General features: G+C 40.5%; 2 protein-coding genes across 2 annotated transcripts in view; both read right to left on the minus strand.

Annotated features, from left to right (window-relative positions):
• Positions 1-1212: 1212 nt before the first annotated feature.
• On the minus strand, positions 1213-3129 carry LOC311127082 (tetranectin-like protein; the record flags this gene model as incomplete). The annotated part of the gene is made up of 3 exons (XM_084158847.1): positions 1213-1610; positions 2823-2915; positions 3021-3129. 3 exons carry the CDS (start codon positions 3127-3129, stop codon positions 1213-1215), a joined length of 600 nt encoding a protein of 199 aa, XP_084014973.1.
• Positions 3130-6166: 3037 nt separating this feature from the next.
• LOC311127555 (synaptic vesicle membrane protein VAT-1 homolog-like) overlaps positions 6167-14698 on the minus strand; it is a gene marked incomplete at its 5' end in the record, with an annotated part of 29040 nt that continues 20508 nt past the window's right edge. Inside the window, 2 exons of the mRNA XM_084159371.1 lie at positions 6167-8595; positions 11780-11863. Coding sequence (XP_084015497.1) covers positions 8497-8595; positions 11780-11863 — 183 coding nt within the window. The 3' untranslated portion in view covers positions 6167-8496. The remainder of the gene's footprint in view (positions 8596-11779; positions 11864-14698) is intronic.

A 14698-nucleotide genomic window follows, 5' to 3' on the forward strand; every position in this document is an offset into this window, starting at 1 on the left:
GTTACCAAGCTAAAGCTAGCTAGTTACCCCAGAAGTTGCTAATAACATCTGTATCAAAGATATTTGCAAACATCTTTGATCCTGCTCGTTTGATCCTGCTCTTATTTCAAATGCTCACACAGACGTTTTCCCATTCGGTGCACATGCAAATTCAGCATACACAACATTATATAATATCATTTTATTATTTGACGTGTCAAATTAAAAGCTTATTTGACGCGTCAAATAGTGTTATTTGATACTTCAAATAGTTATTTGACGTGTATCTTTTTTGACACGCAAAGACCCAAACGGCGTTCCATAGGTAACTGCCAAAAATAAAGGAAACACGAGTAAATGAGGGATACAAAATATATGGAAAGCAGGTGCTTCCAGACAGATGTGGTTCCTGAGTTAATTAAGCAATTAACACCCCATCATGCGTAGGGTCATGTATACAAATGCTGGGCAGGCCAAGATCTAAACCCAATTGAACACTTATGGGAGTTTCTGGAGCGGCGCCTGAGACAGCATTTTCCACCACCATCAACAAAACACCAAATTATGGAATTTCCCGTGGGATGCAACACCACTCTTCCACGGGAAATTCCATAATTTGGTGTTTTGTTGATGGTGGTGGAAAATGCTTATACTTGTGGAATCTATGCCAAGGTGCATTGAAACTGTCCTGGCTCGTGGTTGCGCAACGCCCTATTAAGACAATGTATGTCTTATGTTGGTGCTTCCTTTATTTTGGCAGTTACCTGTATGTCTGTAGGCCTATGTATGTGTGTGTATAGATATATGTTTGGATGTAGCTTATGTCTGTCTGTTATGGCCAATATCACAGATTGGAATATAATATTTTAAGAGCTAGTGCTGTACCAATCATTGCCTGGCATATTTTGGGTAGGCCTAGCAGTGTGCCCTATCCACTCATTATTTTAAAATAACAAATAAAAATGAACACATTAACAATCATTATTGCAAGTGGGAGTACAGAAGGGAATTGTTAATTGTTTACCTAGAATTTCAACTTCTCTACAAAGTCACCAACTCATAAATTAAAGTAAATTGGACATTTTGATTAGCATTATAATACAGACGACTCAGTGAAGGTGAAAGAGAGACTCACAAACCAGTGTGGTACCATTTCATATGTATTTTTTAATGACCAGCATAAATGATCATCAGGTTGTCAACAACCATCTGGTTTGCATGGTGGTACACAAGTTAGGGAATGGGGTATTCACAAATGTACTTTTTCTTGCCAAGGCAGACCTCATCATGCCACTTTCCCTGTGCAGCCAGTGAGAGCACAACACAGCTCTCCCTCTTGGTCCCTGTTGGCTGCTTCTTGGTCTTGTCCCAGTTAAAGTAGCTGATGGGCATGCTGTTGACGTCTACGTACTGGCCCTCCTTCACAATGTCTGTCACACCGATCCAGAACTCCTTGGTACCTGGCGCACTCCTCTTGGCATAGTCCCTCAGGTCATTGTTTTCATTGAGGTCACGTGGAGTGGCAAGGGTTCCACCCCATGCGATGCAGTGTTCGTTGGCCTCATGGTAGTGCTTGGGTTCCTCGATGGTCAGGTAACACTTCCTGTGAGCTTTGATGCCACGGAGACAAACTGGAAGCATAGGGAAGCAGTTTAGTGCATTTATCTCCTTCAAACTTCCTCAGGCAAATTCCCTTCCTACCATGCTCAAATATTACTGAAGAATTTGCAATATATACAAAATAAGTAATTCCATGACATATTGGTTTATATTATAATATGCCATTTAGCAGACGCTTTTATCCAAAGCAACTTACAGTCATGTGTGCATACATTTTTTGTGTATGGGTGGTCCCGGGGATCGAACCCACTACCTTGGCGTTACAAGCGCCGTGCTCTACCAGCTGAGCTACAGAGAACCACTGTCTCACTGATATTTTATAATCTATAGAATTTCAATCAGACATAATGAGGACTAGTAGGACCAAGCAAAGATTTTCATCTCTATCCATGTTTCCTAAACCAAGTTCCCAAAATAAGACATAAGCCCTTTCAGTGGGAGGGAACCCAGACAGAGGCATACTGTATGAGACTGTAACACTATGTTCTTCCACCCTCCCTGTATAAAGAACCTGTCTCATCATAATACTTTTATATCCATCATCATACATTACGCAATGCACTCCAAGGCATTTATGAAGACATTCATTTGCATTATCTTCCCCAGCACATGACTCAGTGCTCTCTCAACATCATTATTGCTGCTGCAAGTCATGAGGTTTTAGGTAAGAGTACTCCTGCCCTCTACTGGTGACTGAGCATATTAGTAAATGGCAAATGAAAGTGTACGCTAACCCCTGATGTCTGGGGTTAGTGTGAATTACCATAAGAAATATAAAATCATAATTTCTCTGCATAAATTCCACACTATTAGGGAAAAAAAGGTTCCAACAGGGTTCTTCGACTGTCTCCATAGGAGAACCCTGTTTGATTCCAGGTAGAACCCTTTTGGGTTCCATGTAGAACACTCCGTGAAAAGGGTTCTACATGGAACCCAAAAGGGTTCTACCTGGAACCAAAAGGGTTCTACCTGGAGCCTAAAAGGGTTCTCCAAAGGGTTTTCCTATGGGGACAGCCGAATAACCCTTTTATGTTCCAGATAGCTTTTTCTAAGAGTGCATGTACCAAAGGTACATACAGTATACACCTGCCTAACCCATAAGAAACATACAGTAACTGCTAAATCTGCACTGTTTCCCCCACGAGAGGCATTCCCTCTTTGAATCGTTCCTGGCCATAAAGCAGAGCTCAGTATGAGCGCACAGAGCAGCCACCTCAGCATACCTGTCTGCAGAGCCGAGATCTCCTTCAGGGAGTTCACCTCCTGCCACAGCTTCTCCAGCTGTGACTTTACATCATCCTCATCTGCATCTGCATCTCCATAGAAACACAGACAAGCAGGCAGGCATGTCAGAGAGAAAATGTACAGAAAAACATAGTAGAGCCACTGACGTTTAGTTTAGTGTGTGTGGTGAGTTTTACCTCTCTGTTGTGCTGGCACTGCTTTCCTGGTACGAGATGGACGGCTATATCCCTGGTGGAGCAAGGTGAGAGAGAGAACCAAAAAGATGGGGAGAACCAGACGCGACATGTCTGCACTAAATTCTCGACAAAAGAAAAAGGCACACCTTTTAACACTGACGACACAGGAGCCCAAAGCACTGTGGGCAGTTCACTATATACAGGCCCACTGTTTGCTCCTGCAGGGATTCACCTCTCATTGGCTGACACTATGTAACTTTGGGTTTTTTCAAACGTCAGGGGGAACTCAAATACCATGGGTGGAGTGACAACAATGATGCCCCTGTTTCTGCCCATTCATAAATATTTACTTGGGACAAGGCGCAATTCATTTAGCGTTTTTCACATCCATTTCACAAACAAGCTGTAAATTCATTGACTGCAACACTGCACAGAATGTTCTGTATGAGCATATCTGACAGCTTCTGTATCTGACCTTCCATCACTCCCCTGTGCATAGATACATTTGACCCATGGTAAATTAATCCTGAAATAGATGGCTAAGAGGAGATTTGTTAATTTATATGCCATGTCAGCAAAATGATTTGTATGACCAAATGCATAGATAGCTCTCCCAATGCATCAAAACATTATGAGGATGATGACATTTTGCTTGTCAACTCTAATTATATCTCATTCAAATGTGAGGGAAATACAGAGATTCTGTTGTGTAACCATGGAAAACAGGGAGCTTATTAGAGCTGAGGAAGTCCAGCTCCCTGCACTGGTGCAGCAGACTTTATTTTTAGTGTTGGATGTTGTCGAGTAGACAGATCAGATGGAAGAGGGGTGCAGTGTTAAGAAAAACTCTGCTGTCTGATTGAGAGAGCCAGGATGCCCAATGGGCGTCTCAGAGGCACGTGGCCTCACTTACAAATACATTAAGGGATACCTTTCAAATTTGATTAGATGTAATGGTACGGTAAATATAATGTCTGTGTGAAACCATTTGCATGAATTCATTCCCAAAACCTGAAGAGCAACATTGAAAAGTACTCACTATGTCATAACAACACTCTAGAACGCTGGTCTCATCTAGATAATAGTCTAGGGCCGTTGAGAGATGCAATATGACCACATACAGTACCAGTAAAAAGTTTGTGCACACCTACTCATTCAAGGGTTTCTCTTTATTTTTTAAAACTATTTTAACATTGTAGAATAATAGTGAAGACATCAAAACTATAAAATAACACATATGGAATCATGTAGTAGGCAAAAAAGTATTCAACAAATCCAAATATATTTTATATTTGAGATTCTTCAAATAGCCACCCTTTGCCTTGATGACAGCTTTGCACACTCTTGGCATTCTCTCAACCAGCTTCACCTGGAATGCTTTTCCAACAGTCTTGAAGGAGTTCCCACACATGCTGAACACTTGTTGGCTGCTTTTCCTTCACTCTGCCGTCCGACTCATCCCAAACCATCTCAATTGGGTTGAGGTCGGGGGATTGTGGAGGCCAGGTAATCTGATGTAGCACTCCATCACTCTCCTTCTTGGTAAAATAGCCCTTACACAGCCTGGAGGTGTGTTGGGTCATTGTCCTGTTGAAAAACAAATGATAGTCCCACTAAGCCCAAACCAGATGGGATGGCGTATCGCTGCAGAAGGCTGTGGTAGCCTTGCTGGTTAAGTGTGCCTTGAATTCTAAATAAATCACAGACAGTGTCACCAGCAAAGCAACCCCCCACCATAACACCTCCTCCTCCATGTTTTACGGTGGGAACTACACATGCGGAGATCATCCGTTCACCCACACCGCGTCTCACAAAGACACGGCAGTTTGAACCAAAAATCTCAAATTTGAAGGCCAGATTCACACAGTCTCCTCTGAACAGTTGATGTTGAGATGTGTCTGTTACTTGAACTCTATGAAGCATTTATTTGGGCTGTGATTTCTGAGGCTGGTGACTTTAATGAACTTATCCTCTGCAGCAGAGGTAACTCTGGGTCTTCCATTCCTGTGGCGGTCCTCATCAGAGCCAGTTTCATCATAGCGCTTTATGGTTTTTGTGACTGCACTTGAAGAAACTTTCAAAGTTCTTGACATTTTCCAGATTGACTGACATTCATGTTTTAAAGTAATGATGGACTGTCGTTTCTCTTTGCTTATTTGAGCTGTTCTTGCCATAATTTGTACTTGGTCTTTTACCAAATAGGGCTATCTTCTGTATACCTTGTCACAACACAACTGATTGGCTCAAATGCATTAAGAAGGAAAGAAATTCCACAAATTAACTTTTAAGAAGGCACCTGTTAGTTGAAATGCATTCCAGGTGACTACTTCATGAAGGTGATTGAGAGAATGCCATGAGTGTGCAAAGCTATCATAAAGGCAAAGGGTGGCTATTTGAAGAAACTCAAATATAAAATATATTTGGATAAAGAAAAACCCTTGAATGAGTAGGTGTGTCCAAACTTTTGACTGGTAGTGTAGTTAAAGTGGTTTAGCTACACAATGCTACAAGGATGCAATCCATATTTCAAATAGATTACAGCATAGCAGCATAAGAAAGTAAAAGACCTTCTGCATAAGTTATGTTTATGCCAGTCAGAGAGATACATGCTGCAGACTTAACTGATAGTGGCTATAAATAGCACATTGTCAGAAGGAAAAAAAGGTCACCCATTTGAGTTACGTTATTGTGGGGGGATAGGAACTTGATTAAAGGTCAAGCATTTGTTATCACAGTTGTATTTGATTTATAGGAAATTGTAGTGGTGGCATTGTGAAAGGCCACCAGCCTGTCAGTAAATAGCGAAGGACCAACCTAATTTATATTGCATAATAAAGGTGTTACATACCCCCCTGCTATAAATGGAAAAGGGATGATAAGAGAATGTCAAGACTCAAGGTGATTGGGAGAGATGCAAATCAGTAATTCATGTTGAATCCTTATGACCTAATAAGATAAGAACATAAGAAATAGTAGATGAGATATCAAATGGCAGCGCTACTTAAAGTAAATAATTTTTCATACTGTACATTCTAGGAGAAATACCCCAGCCTATGAGAGAGTGTAATATTATAGGGAGTCTTTCACAGGGTGGCTTGTGGAGAAAACCTGAAAATGGCACAGGCCAAGAAAAACACACAGCCTTCCCAGAATGCTCTGCAGATACATTTATTCATGTCAACAGAACTAGACTACGTACAGTACAACATAACAAAAACACTAATACCAACAAATACAGGTAAACAATATCTTCATATAAGTCTGTAATCAGGCTCCAGCTACAGTACTAAACACACCTAGATAGTTTATCTTTTTTTACTTTTAAGGCAAGTTGACTATCCATCATAATGACCTCTCATGGAAACACACACATACACACTGCAAGTTACTCTAGACTCTCTAGACCTAGACTAACAGGAAAACCCAAAGAGACATTCACATTTAGATGTACTGTTCTCCTTCATTAATATACTTGATTTCCAGTATCATTGTCAAGTCTATCATGAAAGGAAATAGGTGCAATGTTATGATGTAGCTAATAAAATATTTCAATCAAATGTTGTGACAGTTAATGTGACTTAGCTAATTAATTAAAGATCATAGGAATGTTGTGAGTGGCAAATGAAAGATCAATGAAATGTGTGAAACTGGATTGCTTCACCAGTGGGTGGTTCGTTTGGAGAAGCACAGCTGGCTACTTTCCAATCACTACTACAGCCATGTAATAACTGGGCCCTTTCTTCCCATACAGACAGTAGGGTACATCCAAAAATGTATCATATTTTCTATTCACTTGCAAAGTTACAAGACATTGTATGCTGTTTTATATTGTGTCTGTACATTTATTTTTGGTTTGGGAATACTCCTGAAGGTAATATCTAAGCTTGCAGTTATATGAAACACATCTGCCTTAGCTAGTATTACTGTTAATAACAATAGCTTTCATCTCCGTACATCAATGGTAGTTTCATATTTTTTATGAATAAATAGCTTTGTACGATGGACGATTTCACACTTTCCATATGGATAATACTAGTAGCACAATATAGTTGTCATACTCCATCTCACATGAGATGTTAACACCTGATATGAATAACTCCTGTCCTGTGGTATCCACAGCAATAGTACTTCCATTTTTGATGACCCATCAGCTCATCTGTAAGTGAATGTGTCTTTAGTCCTCCCTCTCTGTGGCACTCTGTTTGGGAGGCATTGTACACTATACACAGGCACCAGCAGGTAAACATATCACAACTTCTTACACACGTGCATAAAGAACACAGACTAAACAGAAACGGGTGTGGTTAATCAGCATTATCATCACCTGACTACCACGCCATTTCTCTCTGCATTGTTTGTCTGAAATGTGGGCTATGGATGATGCCAAAAGCTGACGTTATCTTTCTTATTTTCATTAGTTGCAGAAATGTAGGAAACACACACTCAGAATGCTGCCTGGCATTTGGCTGAACCACCATGAAATCCAGTGTCTGTGGAATGGGTACAATTCAAATACTGAAATCTTCTACAAGACTGCTGCAGACTTCTAGCTCAAAGGCACTAGTGATCCCATAACAACACCGCAGAAGGTCGGATCCCTAATGTGTCGGTAAACATGGTAGCAGGCATTTACAGTGGCATTTCCTAATACGCTCTCCTAGCTCACACACTGCTGACGATAACCTGAGGGAGGAGGGATGAGAAACGATCTCAGATAGTGATTTTGATAATACTCACTGCAGCAGGTGGAGGTAAATAGCCCAGGGCCAATCTGCTCTGGGTTTGCTGTGTATTCAGTGGTAATGTGGTGATCAGAGTGACTAGTGCTCACGAAGCAGCTGAAATGAATCTCACTTCTGAGTTATCATAATAGTGGTAAAAGAGAAAGTGGAAAATAGCTTAGAGGAGACGTTTACTTTAACACTCACCCTCCTTGTTTCCCTCTTCTTTCAACCACCAACACATGAGTACAAGCATGGTCAATATCACTTATGTGCTGGTTCACTCTCACTCACTTACTGTTCTCTTTCACACTCAATCTCTTATTTTCCCTAAAAGCCACTCAATCAACCACTTATTCACTCCGTTCCTACTTTGCTCCCTTGTTAAGGTTGCCATAGAAGACAATGAACAACGATGAGGCTGCAGATAGGTCTAAGCATCTCTTAACATAATTTGGTCAGCAACACAATGCTCATCATAATACTGGATAGTGAATGGCACTTTAGTTGATTGGCAACTTTGACAACCAGTGTCTTATGAGTTTTCATATGTCTTTCAAACATCTTACATAACAAAAGACACAAAGACAACAGACCCACACACACACGCACACAAACATACACTCACATACTGTACAACGGTTTGAGTTCGCGGTGCGTAGTTCTGGTTGTGGAGTAGTCTGTTATGGGACTAATCCCCCGCTCCACCTCCTTCCATTGAGGTGTCCAGGCCAGTTGTGGTGCCGTGCCTGGGTCTACTGGATGAAGGGCATGCGCTCCTTGTTGTCATTGTCCCCTTCATGTTCCTCCTCCTCCTCACCAGCCTCACTGGTCTCTGTGCTGTCACTGGCCATCTACAGAGAATACAGAACACATTGTAATTTCTCCAAATACAGAATAGAGTACCAATACACAACATGTACTGCACAAACTGTATCTATAAGAAAACATCCAAAGATGAAGAACAAAGGATTCAGATATTCAAGTATCTGTCCAGTGTTACAGATTTCTTATGAAATATTACCTACAATGAATTACAATATGTATTAAATAGATTAATAATACAAAATTATAATTAAAGATGTTAAAAAGCAGATTTTCTCTGTGTCCCTGCTTAGCCCGTTAGGAAACAACAGAGTGGATTGGGCGTATACAGAAAAAAAATAAAAAATGATTTGACAGCTCAACCAATTAGACTTGCATACACTTGGATATTCAAATTAGCTCCCACGTGGAGGCATTGGGGCAGACTGCCCGAACCCGGCTGCACTAAGTCAAATAGTATGGATGGATTCAGGATTTGGAAACGCACAATACAACTACTAGGGCACTTTACTATAACAGCAATACATTAATAAATGTAGACTGATTATTTCAAGTGTGAGTCGTTTCTGTCCTTTGCTTTGTCATTATATTCCTAATATTTTTGTTGTTAGCAACCTAAATAACGTTAGCTAGCTAGGTAGTCGTGAAGCTAGCTAGCTAGCTACTGCTGCTACCTTTATCAGTCAACAACAGCTAACTAGGTCTCCTCTTGACCTAAAACTTCTAGCTGCAAACCACAGGATTTAAAATCGAAGGGAATGGTGAGATGATTGTTGTGTGGAGGATCTGCTTTGACTTGCTTTCTTGTTGGTTAGCCAGCTGGCTAATTTAGCATCAATAGCTAACGTTAGCATGCTAACATTAGCTAACTGCTTCTAAACAGCCAGCAGGCAAACTCTTATAAACCTAGGGTGACCACATGTCCCGGATTGTGCGGGACAGTCCTGCAGTTTGGCCCTTTTTCCCATGTCCCACAACCAAACAATTATGTCCTGTATTTCATTAACAAATTTAAACACCACTAATTTAGAAAAAAAAGTTGATTTGTCCCGTATTTCAGTCAGACATTCCAACCTGTCTCTTGCAGTCACATTGCGCTTATGATTTTTTTATATATATATATATATATATATATATATATATATATATATATATACCATAAGAATGTGGTAGCCTACTGGTGATGTTTAACACTTCTCCAATAGTTGTTGAGATCTGATATTCTGCGCAGCGCAAGACAAGACGTAGACTAATGTCATAGGCCTATCGTCAACCAATCATATTTCTCAAATACTTTCGGGCTAAATTCCAGCTAATCTTGGAGAGGACAGTTAGGCCTAACTATTTACAAAAAGCGTTCTTTTGATAAAGAGCTACAAAAGTAAGTAAATAGCCGTACTAGACTGAAAGATAAGGTAATTTCGTCAAACTTGTGAGGCTCTCCATGCTCATTAGTTGCTCAATCAACATATTTGCTGCTACTTCACTCAATCCCATTTTAAAAGTCTCCCTTCCTAACTATTTTTTATTCCATGAGACAAACCAAAAATGTTTCCTTGGCCAAATATTCCCAGATTTTCATAAAACAGCCACACGTGGTCTCTCGTTGATGCATCACCAAATTTTGCGCAAGTCAAAAGATGCAGCGGACTGCAGGGGTGTAGTGCTGCCATCGCTCCGCCACTTCTCACAATGGTGCTCGTTTAGTAATGTTAGATCAAAGCTGAATCAATGTCTTGGAAGATCACATAATGATTAATTTTCACTGGGCACAGACGTCAATTCATTTAATTGAAATGACGTGGAAACAATGTTGATTCAACCAGTGTGTGCCCAGTGGGTTAGTATTCTACATAACAAAAACAAATATAATAGTATAACGTTACTGTTACACCAAAAACACCACTTCATTTCTTATGAGATTTTAGGATGGTTGACAGTGATGATGCCATGGCCTATTTTGAAATTAGGTATGCCTAACTTGGTGTTTGAGGGTTATTAACATTTTTACATTTTAGTCATTTTAGCAGACACTCTTATCCAGAGCGACTTACAGTTAGTGCATACATTACTTTATTTTTTATTTTTTATACCCCCCGTGGGAAACGAACCCACAACCCTGGCGTTGCAAACGCCATGCTCTACGAACTGAGCTACATCCCCTGTCGGCCATTCCCTCCCCTACCCTAGACGACGCTGGGCCAATTGTGCGCCGCCCCATGGGTCTCCCGGTCACGGCCGGCTACGACAGAGCCTGGATTCGAACCAGGATCTCTAGTGGCACAGCTAGCACTGTGATGCAGTGCCTTAGACCACTGCGCCACTCGGGAGTGTAAAAAAAAAAATATATAAAAATATAAATGTTTCTTTAGACAATATGTGTGGGCATAGGCAGATGTTGCAATTGGAGGATGCATTTTATGCATATTCTATAATGATATTCAATAGGCTACATCTGGGGGGGAGGGGACCTGCTGCTAAATGTTTTTATTCATGAAGGCAACTGTCCCACAAAATCATCCTGTTGTCCCGCATTTGGGTATTTTAAATGTGGTCACCCTATACAAACCACATAATTTGAAATATAAGTGACTGGCGAGATAGTTGTTGCATAGGCGTTGTCCTTTTTGCTAACACCAGCTGTGGATTGCTTGGCTTGCTAGCTATCTTGCTTGTGTGCAGTGAGTGTGCACTCCTGAGCACGTGTCTCCCCTAGTCTCAAGAACGATTCTTCGCCCCACTGGAGGAAGAGGAAAAAAAGGCAAAAGCTGCTGGACCAATCACATAAGGGCCAAGCAAATTTCAAGCATTTTAAAAAAATGAGTTTGAGATGGGGTTTTACTGGACAGTTACTTTAAACGTATCAACATTGAATCAACATTTTGTCAATGCTGCTCTGCTTTTGTTTCTTATGTTTGCTGCTACAAATGGGGACTCTGACTTTCACGGGTCACCATAGAAACCAGTGTCATTGGAAGATATCATATTCATTTTTTATCAGACTTAGTGTTACCTAGGAACCTCAAACCTAACCATGTGTTGCTTTGGCCAAGAGTTCTCTGGGGATAATTGCTCACTGTGGTGAGTCATGATGCTATTTAATAATTTCCTTTTTCCTCAAGGTTTTTTAAACTTGTTGAATGCATGTGCAATTTTAGACCACTTATCAATAACTCGTTTTTGTAGAAAAAAAGGTCTGGGTTGTGTACTTACCAAAGGAGTGGGAGACTTCTCCACATCCAGGATTAGCTTTCCTATGTTGCCTCTGTCGTGGATCCTCTGCATGGCTTCTTTTACCTGGGTTTCAAACAAAATAACCAATTAGACCAAACACTGACTGTCACATAAAATCAATGTCAGTAATACCAATATATACCATATAGGTTAGACATTCGATCCCAAAAAATACAGCTTGTGATTTTGTTTGGGAGCTGTATGTGACGTTCTGAATAGAGTGCATGCAGTTTTAGGCACTGCACATTAGGTGGCAGTGGTGACACAGCAAGCCCATGAAAAACATTGTGACAGTGTGTGAAGTATGTGCACAGAGGAGTAGACAGTGCACAGAGGAGTAGACATTCCAATCGGGGTGAAAAGGGTTTGCATTTCTCTTCACAACAACTTCAAAACTACATTTAGCCACATCTTCCATCCAAACTCTTATAATAGGAGCCAGTTAAAAATCACATTCTTAAATCACAGTCCACATTGTCTGCAGAACTGAATGCTATTATGCAAATAGCCTGCCTTACAACGGAGCATTTAAAAGAAACGGATAGGTGCAGTGAAATGTGTTGTTTAGCCATAGTACAATCTTCATACACAGTTCAACAAATTGCAGCCAACAACCACAACTAATTGGTGTTCAGATTCCAAACTCTACCAATCATACGATCAGTGTCAGTACACGCTCTCATTTAGAATGATCAGAATGTTATTATCTGAGTGGAACAGTTGCTACATGTGTGAAGCTGAAGGTCATGTTTTAAAGTGTTACTGTCTGTTCATTCAGCTGGGTGGATGTGAGAGGTCAAACACTACACTTCCCAGACAGACAGTGACTCTGAAGCACACACTGGTTTTCTCTCAAATAAATCAGTGCAGGTCACTGTATAATCATTCAGTTAGTCATCAGAGCCAGCACACATTTAACACAGCCAGGATGTGCACAAAGCACAAATATCCAAACCCTCCGTCAGAGCTCATGACATTTACAGATGATTGGAACTGCCCCCCGCCCCCCTAAAAAAGAAAAGTGCTGCAAGTGTACTGATTTCTCCTACTTCTAGGGAGGTCAACCCTGCCACTCAATACTTTACACCACACCATTTCACAGTATGCCATATACCATGATGAGATAACCTATAATGATTACCTCCTCTAAGTCAATGCCACTGAAGACCACTTCAGGGCTATCCTTCCATGTATTTTTACCTTACTGTCAGACTCCATTTTAAAGTTGCTTCTCTGCCTCTATACTCTTTGTTCTATGTGGTGACTTCTCACCAATCTCAATGTTTCAGTGCTCAAAGCACACCACACCGTGCCCTGACTATAAAACGTGCCCCCTATCACCTGTTGCTGCGTAGAGCAGAGAAGGGATATCTCAGACCAGTCTGCCCTGATACATCTCAGAGATATTGCATGTGTGCTCAGTTTGATTGCTGCAGAAGGAATCGATTTACAACAGTCCATGGCCAGCCGAGCACAATAAAACGCATCATTGAGAGAGCAGTTCAAAATATATATTTTGCATCTTTCAAGGCACTGTGCAAGTCATATCCGTATAATGGAACAATTGTCTTTGAATGTTTTGAAAGGAAGCAATTGAGAGTCATGAGTAGGCACCCATTACATTACTGTAATATATTTAGCAAATGGAAATGTATCAGTAGTAACATTTCTACAATGATTCCGAAATCCATTGAGCACATGTTGTGTTTTCCCTGGTTGTGGGTTGTTTCATTCCCCTATGGGTTGGATAGACATCTCTAATTTCTAATTCATCCCTGGTAATTTCTAATGGCAGTAGTGTTTGCATTACCAGAAACCCACCTGAGAACACAATTAGGAAAATGAGTGTACCAAGAATCAATCCTGCAGTCAAATACGGGGAGATGCTCTAGAAGGCTCTGTAGTGCTGTAATTCAACATGATGCACTCTGCCATGGAAAACATGAGTCACAGGGCTCTACAGTGCGACCATTTTACTTGCATATGTACCTAAATATTTTGCTGTACAACCTAGAATTTTAATTTAGGAGCACCAGTGCGCTTAGAATAAAATCACCCAGATGATAATCGTTGCAATGATTCCTTCACTGTACCGCAGGCCCTGAGTGCCATGGATGATACACTGAGCGCTTGCACCATTACTACAAAGAAAACAGCTTGTTACCTCAAATATTTTTCATTGTGCTCCTAAATTTCTTTGTGCTCCAAAATTGTTCAACTTAGGCACACATGTGCTCCCTGTTAAAAAGGTCAGCGTAGAGCCTTGAGTCACATCCCTCCCTGTAGGTAAACAATTATCAGCATGTGAATAATTATAATTCATAATGTTCACCTTAAATCTAATACATGCTTACTAACTTCAGCAGCACAGAATATCCCAGTGTAAAATAGCTTGTTAAAATTTAGTTTTCAATGACCAGGAACCTAAGTACCAGTGGCTCTCACTGGAGACTGGCTGCTTTAGTAGTGGCAGCTGTGAGCCACTCCAACCTGATGGGTGGTGGGTTGTGGAATTAGATCTAATCCCCATGTTATTTCTCCTACAATTCCAACAGGATTTACCAGACTTGAGTAGCTCCGATGTTTGAAGTTGGAACAATAACTATTTTATTTTCTTTCAGCTTAAGACTAAAAACGGATTACAAAAATATATAATCTAAAATGTCTTTGAGTGAGACCATTTTATCCAGTTTGAATGGCAAATATTTTTAGCCTTGGGATATCCAAGTGGAGTGCTATCCAGACATAATTCAGTAGGTACACCATGTGAAAACCATTTCTACCAGGTAGGTGCACCAATCTCTGTCCATACATAAATCATGATGTTAGTAAATAAATGATGTTATGGGAAAAAGTAGGATAATAAAAAGTCATATAGTTACTGTGATTCAGTGGATC

Source organism: Coregonus lavaretus (genome assembly GCF_964263955.1).
Source record: "Coregonus lavaretus genome assembly, chromosome: 4".
Classification (NCBI taxonomy): Eukaryota; Metazoa; Chordata; class Actinopteri; order Salmoniformes; family Salmonidae; genus Coregonus; species Coregonus lavaretus.